General features: G+C 43.0%; 1 protein-coding gene across 1 annotated transcript in view; it reads left to right on the forward strand.

The window, feature by feature from the left end:
• The first annotated feature begins 9,022 nt into the window (after nt 1–9,022).
• Nucleotides 9,023–24,423, forward strand: part of LOC139210620 (A-type potassium channel modulatory protein KCNIP2-like) — an 84,938-nt gene continuing 69,537 nt past the window's right edge. Inside the window, exon 1 of the mRNA XM_070840691.1 lies at nt 9,023–9,287. Coding sequence (XP_070696792.1) covers nt 9,215–9,287 — 73 coding nt within the window. The 5' untranslated portion in view covers nt 9,023–9,214. The remainder of the gene's footprint in view (nt 9,288–24,423) is intronic.

Consider the following 24,423-nt stretch of genomic DNA (forward strand, 5'->3'; position numbering starts at 1 on the left):
CAGTGGGAGCCTCCCCCTCCTCCAGCATAATATCTACAACACAACTTTTGTTGCAAAATGAAAACAACCCTCTGGCGACATTAATGGGACAACACATTTCAGGGTAGCGGCTGGGGGACTTTCTGGCCTGCCAGACCCCATCCATCTGTCTGCTAGGCACTTTTCCTGTTTACTCTCTCCATCATATCCTTCATCTACCCACCACTCGCTGCTCTCCATCCATCTCCTTAGCGGCTTTAAAGCCTGTGCGCCTGCCTCGGCCAAGCACACCCCAGTGATCTATCAGAGGGTGATTTTATGGGCTTTTCCCCCCTACTGGTGGCTATTTAGCTGTCCTCACCCAACCCACGACGATTTGTTATTGTAAGTGTTTGTTCAACACGTTTAAGCTGTTTGTTGTGACGGCATATTGATGAAAAATGAGGACAGTTTAAGGAAAGTTATGACAGTTCATTGCGATAACAGATCAATGACACATCAGGGAAATAGGAAGTGATAATGAGATTGTTGTGAGAGGATACTGAATAGATCGAGATGACGGATGTGATGACATGCGGAGATAAATTGAATTTCACTAACGTGTCTCTAGATTCACCTTCTATTCTATGACATCTTGAGAAAATGTCAACAGACGCACTCCCACCTCTCTTCCTCTTCCTTCCGTCTCTCGCTGTTGTTGACCATATTGACTTTCTTTGGCACGTGGAGGACTTTAACCGGTTTATGTGCACTTGGTTACTGTCACTGCTCCAATACACAAGCTCAGATTGCATTTCCCCAGTGGAAAGGAACATAAACACACCAACGCTGCTACAAGACCATGAGAGGCTATGTTGCCTCTCAGCCGATTCCCATAACGTCACTGAAAATCACTTTGAAAATCGACTGGGAAACACTGGTGGGTGATTATAAAATGAGGTTTATGTGCATCCAATCATGTATATTAGGCTCAATGTAGTTCTAATGTGGGATGACTGAATTGAAAACAATACAATCAGGTATACAATAAGCAAATCAATTTGAGGTTTGTGGTTTGTAGCGTAACAGCCTCCTGGTCCACTAACACCACTTTTCATTACCCTGAGGTGGTGCAAGAGGTGCCTTTATACGTGTGTGAAAACACATGTGAAAACATGTGTTCTCATCCAACGACTGAGAAAAAACAGTATCCGGTGTCACTTTATAGCATTATGATGTCCCCTTTCTCCAAAAGAGTACTTTAAAAGTTCTCTGATATCCTACGTATTGGCATCAGAAAATACAGTTTCTTTATTTTTTAATTGTTTTTTCAGAGAGGAGGCAGGAAACAAGGGAAGAGAGAGATGGGGAGTGACATGCAACAAAAGTCCTAACCCTTATGTCTGCAGGAGACCCCATCAGCAAAAACATTTCAGAAGAAAGGACCCTTCTAAAAACATTTCTTATGGATGTATCTGTAAAGGTGCACATATGGAACACATCTGCAAAATGGTGCGTGATGAGCAGGATACTGTTCAACTTGAATAGTTAAATATTTTTTTTAGAAAGTCAACAAGCAGGACAGGACACACTGTGAGACAGGACCCAGTCCTTCTCTGACCTTAAGCAGAGCGATTTAAAACCTGAACCTCACCATACACAGTAGTACACAAAGCCTGGTCTTCAGTGCCCTGGAGACACTTACTGCACTGGAAACAACGCTGCCTGGGAACATAATCCAGGTAGCAATCAGGTTTCCTCCAAAACTTACTGTATTAGGCAAAAACATTCAACAGTTTACAGGGCAGCATCGCATGACGACGAGGTAATAATACAACCACAGTCAGTTTTATGGTGCTGTCAAAGCCTTGTATAAACTTACTGCCAAGACGTAAAGAGGCTTTTAAAGTGACACCCACTGAACCGACTTTAAGGTTTTCACTGTCCGACTGTGTTTGAATGATGAATGTGGCACACAGCAGATGGACGCTTCGTGTAAACACCAATTGTCTGTTGATTAACCGTCATAATGTAGAGGGCACCTTTGGGTAATATGCTCCAGTCTGAACGTGTGTGGGCGCGTGAGTCTGTTTATATGCTTTCTCCACAGAAACGAGTCCACTGTCTGGACGGAGAGGACACGTCTGGGACACGCTCCACAAGGACACACGGCAGGAATAAGACGATGGCAAAAAGAGGCACGAAAAGAAAAAAAAATCAGAGTAAGAAAATGAAGAGTGAAGCAAGTGAGTCGTAGAGAGAGAGAGAGATAGAAAGCATGCACTTTACACTCATGAGTAATTCATACAGGTTTCTACTCTGCCTGTTTTTCTTTCCTCCAGGCCAGTAAACATAAAGAGATGCAACAATATTCAGCTGCTCTCTATAGTGTACTAAACCTAAAACACAAGCTGTATGCCATATAGTGACGCTGAGGGACGCTCGCACTGTCACAAATTCACTACCCAGATGACAGGCAAGTTATGGCATGACTGCGTCCGAGTGCCAGGGTCTCTGGGGATGTCATCCCTCAGGCAGAAGGTGACGTCAGTCGCAGCAGTCCAGCTGAAATCCGTCAAAAGCTATCACAGGTTTTAAATGCTCGCTGAGACAGCAAACGTACCTGGGGGTCGGGGGTTATCCTTCTTTTCCTGAGACAGCGCCACAAAACAACATAAAAACAATTACAGTCAAGTTTGATTACAGGAATAAAGCTGACACGTGTGGACAGGGAATCCGTCGGTGGTTTCTGAAGGTCACACACTTGTCCGGTCCCCAGTGGCGTCATCGCATATCTCTGGCTTAGAGGAGGGGATGGAGGCTTCAGAAAGATGGAGATCCAGAGAGAAAAGAGAATCAGCGTACGGTGGGAACGGGCGGAGCACAAGGGCGGCCAGTCAGCTCGGATTAGAGTTACAGTGAATTTGATGAAAAGAGAATGAACTGATAGCAGTAGGTTGAGATGGGAATAAACGGCTAAATGGAAGGGGAGACAGAGAGAAGCGACAATCTTTGAAAGTTCAGATGTTGATATGTGGTTTGGAGCCGGGCTGAAGCTGTCGTTATTAAAACTGTATATAAGAAAGTGATGTTTATGGGTCTAAAGGACATATTGAACAGAAAACTCCCCACAGATATACAGTTGTTTGATGCAGTTATGAGGTTTTATTAGGGCATTTTCATCATTTTTCTTACAGCCAGTACTTACAATATAGGGTAAGTAAAGAAAGTAAGTAAAATTCTGATATTAAAACTCGACAATATAGATAAACAGGATAAGCTAAATGAAATGCACTTTGTTTTCTACTGTTTATATCATAATTCAGAAACACTGAACAGTGGAAAAACTCAGTTTTTGCATTGTCAGACTGACACTATGAAGACTTGGAGTGGCTTTTAAATTGTGAGCGTCTGCTTATTGCATATTATGTGCTATGCAGCAATCTGCCCTTCTTTTAAATGGGAATATAAACTGCAATCTTTTAGTGGGATTATTTTCTTTCATATAATCCTCCGAGGCAATTTCTCATTCGAGCATTTGTATAGGCTGTGTTGTGGTTATGAGAGGACGAATTTTGCATCTAAAATGAGTATTTTTGGACAAAATCAAGGGTTTGAGCCTATTTTTTCTTTTTGCTGTCGTTTTCCTCCTCTTGCTTGTAAGATAAACTTTATCGATTGGCCTCAGCAACAAAGGGAAAAACAAGGACAGATAGTTTAGATAAGTAACCTTAAAGAAACTATAGCACTTAATCTATACACTATGACCACTACTACAAAACTAAGCACTGCAAAGCAAAAATAAAAGATTCTTAAGGTTGACAAGGGCATGGATAATTTATTGTGTGTGACCGTATTTGTTCATGTTTTGTTAATGCACAACTCTGCGTCTGGATGCCTGTGTGTGTGTTTGTCTGCGTCTCACTGGACATCATCAGTCAGTCAGTCAGTCAGTAGTGGCTGTGTGGCTGAGGCCAAGATGACAGCTCTGCGCTGGAGGTCGCCGGCTCTGGTGGGTAATGAAAAGGAAGTGTCATTTAGATGTTTGAAGTGCTTTTTAATACTGGATAACAAGAAGGGTTTTCTCTCTGCTTTGGGAAGCTCTGGGCTTTGAAATACAGGTTTGACAGGTTTTTCCAAATTAATCCTTATTCCATCTTTTCTGCTGAAGAGCAGAATTGTTCTGGCAGAGAATCCTCTCCTTATCTCCCATGACTCTACAGAAACAAATATTGAACAATATGTTTGACGTAGAGCTTTGCATAAAAACATTCAGCATTGTTTTGCTGTTGTAGTGCAGTATGTGACATACTGATTCTGTTGGCATCACAGTAGCTGTGATTTCAGAACACACACACACACACACACACACACACACCTTGGATTGGGAATCCCAGAGTTTTGTGCTATTAATATTCAGTGTGCAGTTTGGCTCATGAGAGAGTTGCCAAGGACAGGGGACTAACCTTGGGGTTGCTGTGAGAGCCAGACGGTGCATCTCAATAGTTTGAGTGCCCCCCCCTTTCCCCTTCCACTCTTCCTTTCTCCCACTTCCCCAACACTTGGGAAAACAGTTTTTTATCAATCACCTACAGACACCAACAATATAACCTGTATGTCCGAGTGCTTGTGTGAGGGGTGTGAATAATCTGGTTACAAGGTTTATGCCATTAAAGGGCTAATTCTGTCCTAATTTGAACTTTCTAACTTGTACAACTACACCCACGTGCACACAGACCGGCAGATTTCAGCTGAGTAATGAAAAGAGAGCTTACTGTAAAATCAGCACGTAGGTAGACATGTTCCAGGGGGAGGATCTGCGATAAGTTATTGCTAGACAGGATTATAGATTCCTACCTGTGAAAATGCAAACACCTCGCTAACAAAACAACAACAGGCCTCCAAACCCGAGTGGCATCGTGTCCTGTGTGCTTAATTAGTTTGTGGGTAACTGCACAGCTAGCTGTGCCAGAAGTCCCGACCCCACTACTAACCCCCGCAGCCACAGACGCCCTCCTAAAGAATGACTCGCCCATTCTCTTTATTTTGGCTCTGACTCACTAAATCCCCTCTAACTCACCATGAATCGATCTCCCCACTTCCCCCATCCTTCATTCTTGCACACTCCTCCTCGCCTTCATTTAGAATCCACCTCTCCTTGTCTCCTTTCATTTACCACACACAGAAATCCAATCACTATCCAATCGCCCGTATCTGTGAAATATTTTGTTGGTATTAGATGACAGAAAAAAAAACAGGCCTTGTGGTTATTGTGGGCCTCCCTCTGTTTATTGGCAGCATGCAGGCTTCAAATGAGGCTTAACAGGGGGAACATCCAACTCCTCATGACCTGAACTCACCTCCTTTCCAGGGTAATTTGGTGCTTTTCAGTCCTCCTTCACACTCAGAATGTAAATGATCGCAGATAAACAAACCATGTAGGTATCTATATGATAATGAGATCAGTAGCCAGGGCACTATACATCAGGATGTGGCCATTCCCCTGCTGCTCCTTAAAGTTTCATCAAATAAGCAAAGTCAAGACAGGCAACATTAAGGCTTCTTGTTGTTGTGTAAAGGGTTAAAAGTGGCAATAATCAGAGGTCTGACCTAACGGAGTTGGCCCAACGTACCAAAGTCATTTGTGTATGCTCCCCAGTGTGTCATTAATGCTTGCAAACACAGCAATTTTCACCCAGGAGGAATCTTAGTGAGTCAAACCCTCTTTCGGTCTGCCAGCGTGAACAGTAAACACACAAGACCAAGCGAATTCTGAACGTGCTGTAAATTACACAAGAGCCGGTTTTGATTTTGGTCTTTTCTTTCATTGACACTGTTTTGGCAAAATGTACAAACTTTCAGCTGTGTTCAATGAGCAACTCAAACAGGAACAATTTAAATGGCTCAACACAACTAATATTACAGGTGGTTTCTCCAAATTCAACACAAAATGCCACTTTTAATGACTACTGCAGTTTCAAAATGATTCAATCCCTTCTTCCCATCTTTAGTACTTTGAACAGTGTTTTGCTGTTATGAGCTGCTGCAAACGTGATGCATAGCCAGACACCAGGTTCTGACAGCATTCCTCATGGACAATAACCTCCAGCTCTCTAATATTCTGAGGTTTGTGTGCTGCAAAACCTCAGGCAAGTCAGGCAACTGTAACAGCCACTCTAGTATCTTCCTGGAGTTTTTCTGAGGCCAAACCTTGGTGGACACTGAGGTACGCTTTGGCTCATTGTCCTGTTGGAAGGTCCAATGACGCCCAAGCTTCAGCTTCCTCACTGATGGCATGACGTTTTCTCCAAGGATTTCCTGATACTTCTTTGAGTCCATCTTGCCCTCCAAACACTGCAGGTTTCCAGTGGCAGCAAAGCATGCTTCACTGTAGGCAGGCTGTTCTTTTCAGCATCTGCCTCATTATTCCTCCTCCAGATGTACCACTGATCCAAAGACCTTGTCAACTTGCCCGAGCGGCGGAGGCGACCAATGAAGTCAGAGAAGATGCACCTCATATACAATAAAGTATATTCTTTATTGTACTTGTGCATCACAATGAGAGAATGCACCAGCATGTTGCTCAACAAAAACAAACCCCATTAGCACTTCCCTCCACCGACTTAAATACCCCTGTGCCTATCAGGCACGTACCACATGATAGGTAAATCCCAAACACACCCACATGAATAAATACTACATATTTACATAAAAACCATAACCAACCAAACGTATACACTAAATAAGTATAAACTAACCTAAACCCTATTTAATAAATACCCCCCTAACTACTTTACATAATTATTTACATTACTGGAAATCAAACTCCCCTCTACCCACTTCCCACATGGCACCTCCCTCCTGGAACTAATAAATGGCATCCGAACCCCCGGGGAACTCTTTTGCCCGAACACCCTGGGAGGAAGAAGACAGGCAGAGGTAAGTTTTTGCTACCAGCACACAAAGAAGATAACTGCTCTAGTAACGGCAGTCCAGACCTGAAAAGAGTCCCAAAACTTCAGTGGCTTATTTATATGGTTTTGAACATATTGTCTTGTGCTTTTGGGTCGGTTGGTGTCGGTCTTGGAGTTCAGGTTTGGAGGCCTTCAGAGTTTAGTACGTGGTTTAGTCTTGGTTTGGGAGTTCTTGCAGCTTGTTCTCGACACATCATCTGGGTAGACCTGTTTTCTCATATGGTGTCCGAGAACTATTGTGTGATTGGTCAGAAATTTGAAGTGACCGTGGTTAATGCAGAAAAGTGGAAATGTTGTCATTCCTGCAGTGGGAGGGCCCTGTGAGGACTTCCCTGGAGTTCTGCACTTGAGTTTCTCGTGAAGTATGAAATGTCCTGGCCAGAATGAACTTCTTTCTTGTTCTTGCCACCTCGAGAAAACTAACAAATGTCTCTGTTCTTGCGGAGTATGTACAGACCTTAATGAGGACCATGATTAGTTGCATCAGGTGTGCTTGAGACATCACCTGATATGCAAATGAGTGCTCTTATGAGGGGTTCTATTCAGGAGGTTGACTATTTTTGAAACCGTAGTCATTAAAAGTGGCATGTTGTGTTGAATTTGGAGAAACCACCTGTAATATTATTTGTGTTGAGCTATTTCAGATGTTCTTGTTGGAGTTGTTCAATGAAAACAGCTGAAAGTTTGTAAATTTTGCCAAAACACCTAATTTAGGGGTTGAATAATTTTAGGTGCAACTGTATTTGGTAGTAAAAACAATTTTGGTGAGGTACCACTCACACACAAAATCAGCTACGGTGATTACAGCACATCTTTTACAGAAGTCAAACTACCATCAACCACTGTCACACTGTGCTTTATTGCTTTATGCTCACGTTGCAGCAGGCAGGTCAAAGGCTATGTACCATATGCATTTTCATCTGGGCATCATGGGACATGCTTGAATGGTAATTTCAGTGATGGATATGACACCCGAGACACTCAGATCTGAAGACAAGGTCTTCTGGCCGATGTTTTAAAGACACGTGTCTGATTCAAATGTAAATTGATTCCTGTGAGATCAGGATGGATGAACGAGCGCACCACAAAGGCCAAAAGGCCACGAGCATCTAAACAAAAGAATAAACTTGACACGCAGTAACAGACTGTCAGATATTACAACTGTTCACTCCTGAGACAAATGAAGGAACGGATGGATAGAAGGATGGAGAGCGCAAACCCTGATATAATGTATACAAATATGGACTCAAAGACAGATTGCCTGACAGATTGTGACCAAATGTCATACTGTAGTAAGCGAGCGGAGCGAGGCGAAAGGAGGCAAGGACAAAGAGGAAGAGAGGGGAGAAAGAAAAGGGATAGACACAAGGCTTCCCAGAGCCAGTGAGTATTTATAGATCAGATATAGTCAGAACCTCTGCCTGGCAGCAGCAGTGTGCTCCTTGTTGCTCCTGCTGATGTCTCTGTACACATCCGACACGGCTCTGACTCAGTGGAGAACATTAGGAGAGGATGTGATGGTGATATTAATGGCAGAGTGGCAGGCTGACAACTCACCTAGTGAGATCCTGCATGAATGGAGCCGCATGTATTGTCGTCAACACTTTACAATATGGGGCACAAAATATGAATAAGGAGCCTGATAATCAATGAGTCGTTCCTGGATGACTCTGGTTCCAGGACTGGTTTAGTAGATATCTGGTTACTTGAGAACAGACTGAGATTATATATGTGTGTGTGTGTGTGTGTATATTTATTACTTAATGGGGGGAAATGTTGTGACTGTTGTAGCATATTAATATTTTTTCATGTGCTATCATCTCCAAAAAAGTATCCAAACCGATTTAAGCAATTTATTTACAAGATTCTGCTTCTTTCTGTATCTGTTTTCTCTTTCCGTCTTTGAGTGTGTGTGTATGTGTGTGTGCGTACTAAAGTGTGTGTGTGTGTGTGTGTGTGTGTGTGTGTGTGTGTGTGTGTGTGTGTGTGTGTGTGTGTACATGCGCGTGCCAGCCCATGAGAGAGTGCCGAGCAGAAGCGCGCTTGGCTCACTCCGCTCCTGGATGCCGAGAGCGCAAACAGAAGCAGACACGGGAAATACCAACTTACATGGCTCTCTTTTGTAATTCACGGCAAATCAATTATGACTTGTTAGCGGCGGTGCACTTGTAGTCAGCCTCCGTGAGGGCGATCAACAAAAACCACAATTATTTCCACAAACAGAATCGCCAACACACATCAGCTGTTTGCCACAGTTCCACATTCCGGCGCACACGGGGAAAATGAAGGCGAAGAACCGTGACCAAAGCTTGTCGGACTCCAGAGAGCTGGACGGATCCTACGACCAGCTGACGGGTGAGTGAACCGCTTCCGAACCGCAGGTGGATGTTGTATGACTGCCTGCAGAAAGCCAAAAAAAAAAAAAAAGATTCAATATGCGAAGATGAGGATGTGAAAGGTCCTCGGTCCACTAACTTCAGATGTCACAACCTGTCCGCTTTCTCATCTCGTCACTAAAGACAAAAGAACTTAATATTTTCACGTCTTTATCATCTAAGTTCCTAAACAAGTTGTTTCATCTTTGTCGGACTAATATTCGGCTTCCATGGTAACACCACTCTCCAGGTTTATCTCTCTTACTGTTCCTCTAAGTACTGAAACATTTATACTTAATTTCCCCAAGAGATAAAAAACAAACAAACATTTGATTGGAGAAAACACACACACATATTGAATCTTTTAATGTCAGTGTTGCATGTCGGTGTGGTTGCATAATGTGGTGCGTAATGGTGTGTGTGTGTGTGTGGTTTTTTCTTTTGCCAACAAAAAGCCAACGGTGTGATTCTTGCTGGCCTGGCTCAGCTATGGGAGACCACCTCATCGTGGCTTACCGCTGCAGGGCAGATAGCACCTGTCTGACCGGTTTTGGTGCCCAAACTGTGGAGCTCGGCCAAATTCTTCTGCTCTGGCTTTGGCGTGTCATCACTTCGGATAGAAATGTGTCATATGGCCGTGAGCTTTATCTGCCCAAGTCTGGCTCTGTAGTTTTACAATGAAAAGAGCTGATGTCCTCTGCAAGCACAGCAGACACCTGAGCTTCATGCCATGTGGATTTTAAAATGGGGTTAATTTGTGCGTAATTTCGGTTGTGAGCGTCTGCTCTGGTTTGAATAAGAAACTTGATGTATTGTGCTCCTCTCTCTCTCTCTCTCTCTCTCTCTCTCTCTCTCTCTCTCTCTTCCTGTGTGTGTGTTATTGGTACTGATGACAGTACTTCCACTTCATCACTGCAGATGAGGCTTGACATCAGTTTTATAGCGGTAGAGTGAACCAGTTCCTTGAGTGGCAGCGAGCATGCCTGCACATACCTGTGCTTTGTATGTGCTCCTTTGTGAGGCGAGCACTCTCTTGAGGTGTTCTCCCGTCACCACAGTCTTCCATTGTCACAGTATAGCTCACAGCTGTCCCTGCTTATGTGAGCACTGTTTGCACATTAAGTGCCAGCTGCCTAAATAAAATGCTTGCTTTTATGCCTGAACACATCTCAGGCCAACAGAGGGGAATTGTGCCTGTCCAGACAGCTGTGTGCCTTGGGCTCCACGGGGACACTATAATCTCATTTGCACTAGTCCACGCATTAGCAGCTAAGCAATGCTTTGTCCCAAATTTAATGCATCCTAAATTAAGAAAAGATTGCAAGCTGTCTTACTGAAACCATGTGTGCTGGATGATGTTTAGTGTGTGCACAACAGACAGAAAGTATGTGGGTATCTTCTGGGTTTATCTGTGGATATTTCTCTGTGTATCAAAGCGTGTATGTGTGTGGGTATGCATGTGTGGGTGAGCTAAGAAGCAGCAGCTCCACTTTTTCTACAGTCCCAATGTGGAGCGCTTATAAAAAATGAAGAATTTGTTCTGCCGAATCCAAAAACATCCATCAGGCTTTATAGCTCAACATAGGTATTGTAAGTCATGTCGACCGACCCACACAGTGAGCCGGCCGTCATGCTTGGACAAACACTCAGCTTTGCAGAGCTTCTCAGAGACTACGCAACACACTTCAGCAGTTTGGCAGTCTCTTCTCCTGCAACTGAACCTTTTGGCCCAGTAGGCAGTTGCAGATTAGTATGCATTGTGGATGGTCAGTAAATGTGACAGTGAAGGAGATGAAACTTTGTGCAATGTAAATCTAAACTCTTCAGGAGAATCAGCGTTTTCCTCCTCTTGCTTTCCTCTTTCATCTCCCCACCCTTTTTTTTTTGTCAGTCCAGCTTGTTGAAACGGTCCCCTGTGTCTCACTGTCCACAAGACGGCATATTGCTTTAATAGTTGAGCAGAGGTGGAGAGAGAGAGAGAGGGGTGGGGGGGGTCCAAGTCAGTCAGTGTGGTGGAGCAGTTTACTCCCGGGTCTCTCGTAGTTTTTAATGACTTTTTCAAAAGCTGTGAATTGCGTGATTAATTCATCTTCGTAAGACACCGTCGACTCTAAAACATGCTTAGTCGTGTTGGTTTGCAGGGTTATTAAGGCTGGCTTTTGCTAATAAGAGTCGGTGTTATGAAGAGTTGAGGCTAAAGCCGAGGTGAAACATTGCCGGTCTTTTGTTTTTGCTGTTTTTCACATTATAGAGGCGGCCGGGTGCACAGTGGCTCTGTGTATACTGTATGTGCATGCGTGTGACTGAGAGAGAACAGGTGATGAGTCTCCATAATCCCCACTAAAATGAAAAAGTACACAGTGTGATGTGATGGCATGGCTTGTGAGAATGGATTCTTAAGTGGGTTTTTTTTGTGTGGGAAGGACAGCTACAGGTGAGTCATTGCTCTTACTTAGAAGCAACTTGTGTGTGTGCGAGTGAGCGGGAGAGAGAGAGAGAGAGTGTGTGTCCTCAAAGCAAAGCTGACCTGTGCTGCTTAAAGCCAGTGTGGGTGGTCTCCAATCTCCAGTTGAGTGAAATGTAACCCTCTAGAAATAACCCCCTCTTAGCCTGCTACATTGTGCCGACGTGTGCCCCACTGTGTGCGCATGTGTCGGAGTGTGTGGTAGCCTGGCATTCCCCGTTGTGTTTAAGAGCACCGGCTGAGAGATGAGAGGTAATTATAGAAGCGTGGTGCAGTAATCTCCTCTTCCACCTCACAAGCCACACTCAAGAGGAATCATATCACCTACACACACACAAGAGGGAACACACACACACACACACACACGCAGCTATCATCTCGTCGTGCCTCCTCTGTTTTGCTCCACAAGTCCACAATATTATTCAAAGGCTAAATCAGTAGCGGTTGGCTGCCAGTCTGCCAATCATCTCTATGTTCTAATAGTGTGAATCACCTCATGTGTTGGTGAGGTAAGATGTCAAATATCACGTTTTAAATATCAAATTCATAATCTTTTTAGCTAAACTGTGTGTTTGCATTGAGCTCTACCTTGTGTCCTTGCTGGATCATGTCCCTCCAACCTGATGTTCAGATGGTTTGTTCACACTCACATTATCTAATCCATCAACCACGTTTTGCCAAACCCTTTTTATTTTGTCATTTTTATCAATGGTCAACAGTTTAATCATACTCATGATATGAGAAATCAACACCACCACGTTTGTGAGAAGTGTGTTCTCTGGCTCCAGCATCTCCAATATGAGTATTTGTTGGTTTCCACAATCTTCTATGAAAGTAAACTGAATACTTTTGGATTTTGGATTATAACACAAGATCACTATGAGCATTGAGAGAAACTTTTATATATTTGAATATATTCCTTGATTTCTCAGACAATAAATTGGTCTTACGATGCTGGTACTAATACTTTGACGTCAATTGCAGTTCCGATAGTAAGTTTTAATAAAAAAGAAAATTAAATTTCATATTATGGTGCAAGTTTTTAGTTTTATTTTTCACTTCCTTGGCATTTTTACACACTCAAGGCAGTTTCATAACATCAAAACCATAAACCTCCAATGTGTTTTAACTTCAGTTGTTTGTTGAACCTAACATCTTTGTTGAGCACATTTTCTACTCAAAGCATTTTTATAACATGAAAAGTACCTAAAAAACATTTGACCACAGCTTGAAGTTGTATGTTAACATAATAACAATAAACAATAAAAGCCAAATTGAACCGGGAACCTTCAGATCACCAGACGACTGCTGCACTTCCTGAGCCAGAGCCTCTACTGTGCTGCCCCATCACTAACATGGCAATGCTAACAGTGCTAACACAGGTTAGCGGCTCAACCTTGAGTCTCTTATTCATCAGGGGAACCTTTGTGGGGGGGGCTGGATGGTGAGCATCACTCTGCCATAGTGACATTACCACTGGTATCTGCTGAATGAGCAGCAGTGCACGCCTGGACTGGGCACGCCTGGACAACGCAGAGCAGTTTTCCTGTTGGTTTTGTTTTCCCACCAAGCCTCTGTGATGTGTAACATAAGGAAACCAATCACCAGCTTTATTACATCCCTGTACAAGCATGCTGCATGTTTGCTGGCTCCTGGACGCTGATGAGATTTACCCCTTAGGTATCAAATTACAAGCACTGTTTCGATACTCGACTACTTGGTCCGTGCCACAGAAGTATACGTTCAGTATAGATAGATGACTTCATCCACCCTACGTCAGATTATTTGATTGTCTTGTTTGTGTGCGTTTAGGATGTAAAGCATGTGGAGGATGGATTAAGCAGTGATGTCCATCTCCCAGATTAACTGGATATCTGTTCTTGGCAAAGTGAGCTGATCGCCCACTTCCCAGTAGTCGGCACGATCGAACGGATGCACCACTCCTACCCACACACACACACACACACACACACACACACACACTTGTACATCATGTTGTATTTCATCTATGGTAGGTGAGGTTTCACTGCCATTGGGTTCCTTTCTTTGAAGACAATTTTGTTTAACCTTACTTAATAAATACGAAGAAGTTCCTCTGAAGTTGACTTGACTCACACTGCAGCTCAGCTCTCGGCTCTTGGAGCGACATTTTGCCTTTGATAGAACTCAACATCGTATTTCTCACACACGTGCAGCTCTTAATGAGCAATGTTAAAAGCGCTGACTTTCAGAACCATGACTGGCTTGACCTCCCGTTCGACCAAAACAGACAGCCAAGAGAGACGGTAGAGGTGTTGAGGTGGAGGGGATTAAGCTGGAGCCACATGAAAGACTCCCCAACCTACTGGCTGAGGCAGAGCCCCCGTGGTTAAAATAATAATTTACAATTGCTCGACAAAGCGGGCTAAGCTTTCCTTCATAACTGAGCCTGTCAGAGGAAGTTTAGACCAGAGTCACCTTCAGTGCATGGCAGTTTTTGCCGCAGCTAGAATCATAATGGCCACTGGCGCTAATTAAAAGCAGTGATTTAATGTGTCATCTGATGTGCGGGGAAATGTGTGACACAGGTTTCCTCATCGGGGTTATTCCCTCGTTCCAGGTTCCTCTTGGAAGCGCCAGGATTGCTGATGTGAAATGACTGGATTCCTACTTGGAGGAATGCTTGGAGTGGTTCACTTAGGCTTATCTGTCACATTGGTTTCATCAATGAGGGAAGGAGAGAAGGAAGGAATAATGAAAGGAAGGAAAGGGGCAAAGGAAGGACAGAAGCAACGTGCAAGAAGATGATTTTGGTTGCAGACAGTGTTGCAAATCCCAACGATACTCTTTGGTAGTCTGTAGATGTTGTTTGCCCTATTATAAAAGCTCCTCCTGCCAATCATATCCTGCTAATGCGTGACTCCTATCCATCAGAATAGTCCTGTAATGATAGCAGAGCTGCCCACCTGAGACTCAAGATCTTTTTTGACATTCAGATTTGTGCCCCTTACATTAAAGTGGATTGGATGTTTGAATGTAGAAATGAGGAACTATATGTAATTGCCCATCCATTCTTCCCTGTCCTCTTCCTAATGACCCCTCTATATATCTAAATAATCTGACTGACAGTCCCCACTTAAGCTGCACTCTCATTCTCTCTTTTTCTCTAACTCCATCACACTCCTCCCCCTCACTCTGTCTCCACTCTCACAAATCAGATTATATAATAATATCATATATATTTCTGTCTCTAACAGAGTGTGTTCAGTGTCCTGATTCATCCAGCATCTCCTTCCATGCTCTCCACTTTGTCTGCGTCACACCACTGGCTTCACTTCTTAGCTTTCCTATTGTCCACCCTCAGACCAAACTCCTCCTCCGGTGACCCCTCTCCTGCCTCCCTCCCTCTCCAGCCTGGGACCCTGGTTTAATGGGTCTGGAAGCCAGTCAATCCTAATGAGTTTTAATCTTTGACTGAATCTACGGAGGGGCAAGTGATTGGTAATTAAAATAAGCCCTGCTCACCTCTCCCTTGGCCTCCACCCCACCCCTTCCTCGCTGCTTCTCCCCATCTCTGTAAACACATTCATTTACAAACGCCTGCAGGGAGAAGAGGAAGGGGTGGAGAACAAAGGAAGGGGAGAGTGGAGGACAGAACGAAGGAGCAGAAAAGTCTGGGAAAAGTCGATGTAATTCTCAGGCAGAGGATGAAGGAATTAAAGGGCAGCGGGAAACAAAAATTCAAAGGCACGCCTGGTTCTGTGCTTTATTTTTTCCCAACATTAGTCTGATGATGTTTCCTTGTCAGATGTTTATCAACAGGCGACTGATTGATTGACTGACAGAAAGTGTCTCTGACTGTGACGGGGCACCGTGTCGTACGTAGCCGCACGCTCGCTCACAGCATCTGATCTGCATTAGAGGATGATTTTCTGTCCGTTAGACTGATAGTGCCTCATCAGTATGGGGAAGAGGAGAGACCAGCAGATAGCTAAACAATGTTACCGTGTAATTACGATGTAGGTTGCAACCTCGCTCCCCTTTCACTGTGTCCTTTGACTCTTTCTGTGTGTCGCATATACAGGAAAGTCCTTTGTCACCGGGGGTCACCAGCCTGCATGTCTTGGATCCAAAAGAGGGGATCACTGTGGGTGTGCACGTTGTTTCTGTGAGGCTGTAAACATATGAGTAGAGGATGTCTGAAGGGCGCACGTGCCTGCCAATAACTGAGCGTTTCAGGGGTAAGGATGTCTGGAGGAGTGTGTGGACGTGTGCTGCTACCTTTCCCCTTTTACTACACCACAATTTGGCCACTAATTCATGTGATGCATGTATGAAAAAAATCTGTCTGTACAAAAGATGTCATGTATGTACGAGGCCTTCCCTTTCCGGCACAAACAAGCAGACAGTAAGTGACTGTAATTTAGTTGTAGTTTAGTGAGCAGGCCTGCTGAGGACATCCACTCTATTCACTGAAGGTTATTCAGTAACAACGAAGGTGTGATTGACAGCACGACAGAGAGTGATAAGGATAGAGGTGAAGGTGATTAGAGGAAGCCTGGGGTTTGCTCTTGTCAAAAGCAAAATCTCATACAACACACATACATACACACACATACCCACACACAGTGTTTTGGCCTGAGGGATGGCAGCACGGGAGAAGCTGCAGCATGGTCTTACAATCAATCAGTTAGTTCTGACAGAACTTTGGACAAGATGTAGTCAATAACACACAGGCGTGCACGGACGCACACGTACGCGCTATTATGCACGTGCACAGCTGTGAAACAGTCCGAGAAGAAAGCGCAGGCGGCAAAACCCGGTCAATATCTGTCAGTTGTCATGCCAATCAGAAAGAACGTCTCCCAATGCACACAGTGTCTGATAGCCCAATCAAGCCAAATCTAATGGAGAGTGTTGTCTGCTGTTTCTGGTCTGTAGTGATGAGAAGTGGCACCGTTCAGGAGAATTTAACCTGGACTGTAAATAGTGAAGCAACACCCTTTAAAGGGTCACCGAGGGTAAAAAAGTTTTACATTCTTCTGTTGTGATCTGAGTTTTAAGATGTAGGTTAAAAGGTAAATCACCTTGTATTACTTTTAATGTATGATTTTAAGTTAAGTTAGATACATCCCACTCAAAAAAACTCCTAAATCTGACCTTAAGAAAACTGAAGCTGCACAGAACTGATAAGATACAGAGCACAGCACACTGGGTAACAAAGAAACCCCTGAAATCTGGCAAGACCGGGACTTCTCTTTTCTTCTCTTTCTATTAAAACAGAAATGGGAATCCATCAGACAAAGTTTACTCTAATTACTGGTGCAATTTGATGTAAAACGAATTGGACAATATGGTTTGAATTTCCACTCTGAACTCTGAAGACTGCTTCTACTCTTTTCCTCGGCTTGTGACGTGGTATGGTGCTGTCGTCTGAGCAGAGAGCAAGAAATTGGTAAGCCAGCTGTCATTACAACACGGCTCTCAGACAACATGATATTGTCCAGCATCATTAGCTCCCTGGCAGGCTGAGAAGCCCTTGCTCTGGCCCCAAAATGGGGTCCTTCATCACTGCTCCTCTTTCAGCCCGGGGCCAGGTTGTCAGAGGGGGACACTTCCTGACAGCTCGGTCTTTATCTCTCCCCGGAGAGATGCTGAAGTCAGCCAAACCCTCAACCAGCTAAATATGCACAGTGTGACAAGGTAGAAGGGAATGGGACCAATTGCATTTTGGAGGCTACGATATGGTTCAAGGTATTACAATTCTGTGAGAGAAGGTTATTGTGAAACGTTGAAATGCTGAGCTGGGAATTTTGCGTTTAGCTTCACAGAGCTGTGTCCTGACTCGACTCCTGTTGAAACCGCCTGTATTTCCTCTCAAGCAGCCACGCTAAACTACACACTTGTAAATTCTAAAGACGCAGACTTGACTCCAGCAACATATTTGTGTACTTGAAAATCCATTTGCTTTAATCATCTCCGTTGCACTCTGCTCGCTCTAGGTGTTTGCTTGTTGGCTGTGGGGCTTGGAAATCCTATTTTCCCCCCCTGCTATCTCCCTCTGGCACTGGTAAACCGATTATTCAAACAGCAACCTGACGCTTTATAAGTGCATCTCCCCAGACCCCATGGACTGGCACCAGAATATCATGAGAGTTAATGGAGTCTACTAATCAACACGCACACACAAACTCACACACAGACAGGTTTGATTGATTAGCTGCGTGACAGCCATGACAACAATGGGATTGTTACCGACTAGGAGCAGCACAACGGTCGCTGACATTAGCATCAAAGGTGGACCCGAACCTGAAGTCGTCTCTATAGAGTGGAGAGAAGGTGAGCAGCATTAAGACAGAGAGGATATATACAACATACATACATGTTATAGATGGCGACTGTCTCATTCAGATCTCAGCTGAGATCAATTATGGCTGATCCAGGGTCAGCTTTGTGTAACATATTATAGACATAGTTGAGATATGATGTCAAATGAGCTGTAACATTTTACTATAACAAAAAAAAATGATGGCATGTCAAAATGATTTTACATTTAATGTGATCATTTGTTTTTTTTATTTTTTATTATTGATCATATATTATCTTACAGTCACATAATTCCTGCACGCCTGGTGACACTGCTGGTTGAAGTCAATGTAACATGCAGTTGAGCACCTGCTCACGTTCACTCACCCCCTGCTGTGATGTGACATTTTGTCATCAATGGTGCTGTGATACTGAAGCTTAAAAAGGTCTTTCAAGCATTGTCATGCCAGCTGGAGATCAATGGCTGCGTTTTGTGCTACCTAAAGAGCCTAACTTGACTTTCAGGTCATGTATTTGTGCTTTTTTTCACCACAGATAACCGCCAGCTTGGTATGCTGGGTTTTAGCTCCACCGTGTTACTTATAATAACAAAGAAGCAGTTCCATCAGACAGATATGACATCAGCTTGTTAGGACCATAGACTGTATAAAAGAAGTAGATGCAGATTCTGGGTCTGAAAAGTGAACCGGCATTGTTTCTAATAGCAAACAGTAGGCGACTCGACTGGTTTCAAACAGAAGTCTGACTGTGTGGAAGTCAGAGAGAACATGGCCCTACTTCTCACTTGATTTATTACCTCAGTAAACACTTCCTCATTGGGTTTAGTTTCAAACTTGTCATCTTAATTCTCAGCCAGCCTCAGGTACGCTGATTATATTTTTTTTTACCTGGCATTTCACAACATTTTCATTTTCATTGGATGGGTAGAAATGAAAACACACAATAGGATAAACCAGGAGGGGAGGGGGTCACTCTGTATTAATGAAGTGCATAACAGTTAGAGCCTGACTGAAAATGCTGAAAAGTCTCTGGACTTGATGTATTTGTAAAGTCAACATTGTCACACACGACCAAGCATGATATTGAACTTTGAGTTTACTCAGCAGCAATACCCAATTTTAAAGTGCTATCATATGTAATTATGAAATCCATAATGAAAAGTGCACTTGAAGAAAGTCATAGAGTAACATCTGTCTGAAGGTTGTTTTGTTGCTTGCTGTCTTTTTTTTTTTTTTTTTTTGTCCACAGCCACAAGATGTTGGCTTCTAATGAGGGTGATTTTGGAGACGGGGTGCGCACGTTCTGATGCACACTCGGAGAAAGTCATTAAGAGGGGTAACGATTATTAATGAGGCCAGCATAAAATTCGTGCTCTGAAATATGAGCCTGTTGTTGCCTTCCTGTGTGTCCGTAACTGGAAGACGCTCTGCTGGATTTTGGCATCAAAGGAGTCATAACTGACGGTTTATAACGGCACACCTGACTCGCTGAGCAGGATGAGCACTGTTTGGGGATTGAACCAGTTAATTAAAGTTTCATTTTTATGTGTGTTAAGATGCCTTGGAAGTTCTCACGATGCGTTAACACGCCAATCATATTGTTATTTACTGTAGTGTGTATCTGTGTGCGGATGAGACATGTCTATGTACATGTGTGTAGAAAGTCTTCCCTTCCTCACTCCTTATTCCTCACCTGCGTCTCTAATTACTGTTGAATCCCTGTTACTAATCCTATGGCCTCATGGTGGAATATTTATGTATTTAGCTGTCAAGGCTGTGATAGTGAAATCCTACACATTCCTTCTTGAATTAATAGCAGAACAGCCAACACAGTATCCAGTAAGAAAAATAGATTTGGGTTCCTGTTGTGAATCCTGTTCCAAGTTGATAAAATACCTTTATTTGGTAAATTCATGGGTTATTATCTCTAATGGAATCTTTTCTCTCTTCTCAACTTTATTTAGGAAGAATAATATTCAGGTATATTTAATTTTAACCAGGACCGACCGACAGAGAAAGAAACATCAGTCTGTAACAGGACTGTTAATAGATGAAACTAACAGTTTGTGTTTGCAGTTAAGCAAGACAGCCAGATAATCACTTGTATACTTTCATCCTTATTAATAATTTTAGGTTATCAGCTTGTGAAAGGTGTGCAGAGGTAAGTAGACTATACCTGACATGTTAATGTGTCATTTACAAACACTTGTGCTTCTCATCTAACCAACAAAAGGTCACTAGAGATCTCAAATCCTGATTCTGGCAATGCTCGAATCAATTTGATACTGGATTAAGATTCGATGAGCTAATATTGAACACCAACCCGTCAACATTACAACATGTAATTGTGATCGGTCAGCGTTTGGAGGTCAGACAATCTGTGAGCAGCACTGAGAAACGTCTTGTTAGGTGTAAGTGCTTTAGTGAAGTGATGTTTGTGGGGGGTGTTTTATGTACAGTACTATCTCATTGATATTCCTGAGTAGATCTTGACATTAGGGAGTCATTAGAGTGAGGTAGAGGACTACTACAGATTCTTCTCACCCCTTCTGTAACCTTCACTTTTCTCCCTCCTTCATCTCCCCTCCTTTTTGCCCTCTACATGCCATGCTTTTATGAGCGAGAGGCCGTATTAGCAATGATGTTTTCCTACTTAACCCTCTACTCTCCTCAGAGGTAGAAAAGGTGATTAAAGTGGATGTAAAATGAATAGTTTCAGCCCCAACTCTCATGCCTGGGTGGGCACAAGTCATGTGTGCACTGAGCCACTGTAATGGAAAATAATGTGTGTGTGTATACATGTGTAGGGGTTGTGTGTCACTAAGGGAGATTTATTCATCTTAGCCCCTCACTTCAGTGAGAGCGACAGTGTGAACTCATATTAAGGTCACACAGTAAAAGAAGCGAGCCACAAACATCTTTCTGCCTGTCAGATGTTATCAGTAAAGGATGAGTCAGTCTTAAAGAGCGTAAGACAAAACAACACAAGATAAATAATGGAGGAAAAAAAACGTTACCCTTCATGTAATGTGCTACAAAGTGATGTATACAGTACAGACAAGCCATCTGGGGTGTTTCCAGGGTGAATCATTTCTAATGCAACAAGCCGCCCCTTTATTATCGTTCCATACTTTATGATTTATTAACAGTTCAGTCTGGTAATAGACGAGGCTGCCAATATGAGAAATCAGTGAAAATAATCAGACGAACATCGCTGAGATGACATGTTAATATGATGTTACACACACATATGTTCACTCCTCAGGTTTTCTGTTAATTGTTTTTTAATTTCTCTTTCATTATTCACGCCCTCTTAATCTTACCGTCTAACCGGGCTGCCTCTCTGTCTTCATCTGTGCATCTGTAACTGCTCGAGCTATTTGCATCATCCAGTTCTTTGTAAATTCAACCTGCTTGAAGTAGACCAGACACAAGAGGCGTGTACCGCAAGTTGAGATTAGAGGGTTAGCGTGGTATGTTGGGCCTAAAGTCAAGGTTTTCAGTGTCATAGAGGTGGCTCATGACCATGATAACCAGCACCGGTGCAAGTAATGTTCCAATGCTACTCCCAACATTTTAATCTCTCTGATAGATGTTCAAAAGAAATTTCAATACTTATGCTCCTTATCTTTCTTTCGGCTTAAATTGGCCGTGAAAAGTATTGCCTTCTTTTCCGCCCGACAGTATTATCTAGGAACGATGTAAATTCTCAGCTGAGGTAAGACGTTATTCTCTAAATGCAATGCTCTAAATGATGCAAACATGTTGAGCTGTGTGTTGATGATGCCGCCAAACGAAGCCGTGCAGTTACAGTCACAGGAACTTGCAGCATTCAGTTGGTGATGCAGAAAGTGTTGTAATATTAACATACACACACACACCAACAGATGAGACGCAGCAAATCATCCTCACACTAAAAGAATGATGAAGGCTCAACAGCTTCAGACCGCTGTGGATTACGTTTTTATGCTCGTACTTGAGTGTGTTTAAATATGCTGTTTTAAATAAGAGCTCTACAATGTGCAGCTGCCACGTGGCACTGGATGTCACTGAGGGGTGAAATAAATAATCTATTCTGCCAGCGGTCCTCTGCGATGAAGGGTCAAATGAGTGTCAGTTGCCCCCTTTTATGGAAACATGTTCAGAGCCTGAAGCAGAAACCCTTGGGTATCAAAGACAGTTGACGGCCGCCATCATACCTGTCATCTCTGGTTGTGAGTTTAGGGTTTGCAGAACCAGCTCATGCAAAGAAAACCTGGCTTTGTTGAACTTGCTTTGTGATGCAGCTTCAGTAATAAAAAGGCTGCTGTTTGTGTTGTTTTAAGTTACAAATATCATACTTTGTCCTTGTTGCTTTTAGATTTTAAATTGTTCGATATCTGAGTTGAAACAGCAGGTGTTCTCACAGGTCTGAAAAACTAAGCTTGTAACAACCGCCCACAGAGGAAACTGCATCATTAACAAACACGCTTACACACAAGCTGATTATCATGTGCACAAACACACACACATACACGCACTTTTATGTTTCTTGAATGAAAACAATTCTTATTTAACATATGTTGAGCATCCTGAACATTTTTATTTCACATCAGTTGATATTATCTGATTGCAGATGAATCAGTATTGGTGTACGTCGGCCAACACATAAAGAGAAATTGCTCTGTGTTCTGTCTTGGCAGAGCAGACGGTCGCAATGTGAAAACAGACAGCAGCTAAACAACACAAGAGCCACAGACGCTGAGCAGCAGCAACATTAGCTCAAGTCTCCTTCTTATTTAACATACAAACATGAACATGAATGTCATGTCCTGCACCTTAGCTTGTCACGAGCCACCAGGCAGACTTCCACTGGGAAAGTGCAAGGCTGAAATCAGTTATTAGCTGCTCTGCTACGGCACAGAAGATGTAAAATGTACCTTACCTGTGGTCCTTACTCTTTAGTGCCGCTACATACGGACTCTCTGTCAGTGACATTTCTTTACTTTCTCTGCCGTTCCCTATGGTGTAACACTGGCAGCAGCTGTTAATCAAACACAAACAACAACATGCCCCTCCAGCTGACTGAGATGAAAAGATGCATTCTGGTATTTCCACAAAGATCCTTTGTGTTCCCTTTTTAATATTAAAAAAACAAAACTATTAGCAATACATTTAGAAAATAGATGTTGCTTTTTGGGATGAAATGTGATTTCAGATGGACTTAAAGGGGAGCTGATTGTTCCTAATCTCAAGATAAATTAATGAAAAATCTTTGAGCTTAGTGTGAAGCGGATCAAAGATTCAAGTCTACGAGTGTGTGTGTGAATCCGTGTGTATGAGGGAGAGGATGATAGAAGTCATCTCTCGAGGCCCTTTCAGTTGTCCGTCTCTGTGGTGTAAAAACTGCAAAGAGACTAGTCGCCTGGCTTCAGATCCCTTTTTCTCTAAACCTCCCCCATTTCTTTCAAAGACTTCCAAAGAAAAACATCTAACATGCAGCTAAATGTGATAAGGGCAAGCAGCCAGACAAAAACACACACTGAGACACAAACTATCGGCAACAGCAATTTAATACGATCAGATACAACCGTGTAGGTCAGTTCTTTGACGAAAATGAAATAACTTCAAACTTGGCAGGCACAGATATCATCTGGTCTCGTATCTCCTGCATTTTTTCTTTTTTTTTTTCTTTTTTTTATTTGATTATTATTTAACAGGCTTTCCAAGCAGTGAAACCAAATCAAAGTTTTATGGACTAATGCAGCATCCATTTAGAGAGTAGTAGAGGTTCCAGATGTCAGCCAAGAGTGAGACAGAGCAGACACACACACACACACACACACACACACACACACACTGGAGGTGAAACTGATGCCTGTTGATCTGTTGATTCAGAACTATAATACCACAGCTGCTCTCTGTCAGCACCTCCAAGCAACTGAAAAAGAACCTCTGTCACCACTTGTCTGCCTCTTAGTCTGGCTTTATGTCAGCATAAGGCTTATGGGAAATATTTTTAGCACCTCTCTCATTTGTCCTTGAACGCAGCATTACCAAAGCTGGAAGCAGCGGATTGTCATTGCATAGGTGTTCCTGACAAACCCAGGAATTTATTTAATGTTGCACAAAACGCTAAAATGGCAGAATTTCATAGTCTGATGCCATCGTGTGCAATAGCGTCTCCACATCAGACATTTGTTGACTCTAAGCGGTTTTCTGTCAACAAACTCATGATGAAATCCTGTCCAGTCTGCTAACATGCAGCCCAATAACTCAATAACGCAGGATTCACTTCTGAATCTGCTGAGCGCTAATGATGACATGTTAGGCTGTTGAAATATTTCACCATGTCAACTTCTGCTGAT

Source organism: Pempheris klunzingeri, chromosome 12 (assembly GCF_042242105.1).
Source record: "Pempheris klunzingeri isolate RE-2024b chromosome 12, fPemKlu1.hap1, whole genome shotgun sequence".
In the NCBI taxonomy this organism is placed as follows: Eukaryota; Metazoa; Chordata; class Actinopteri; order Acropomatiformes; family Pempheridae; genus Pempheris; species Pempheris klunzingeri.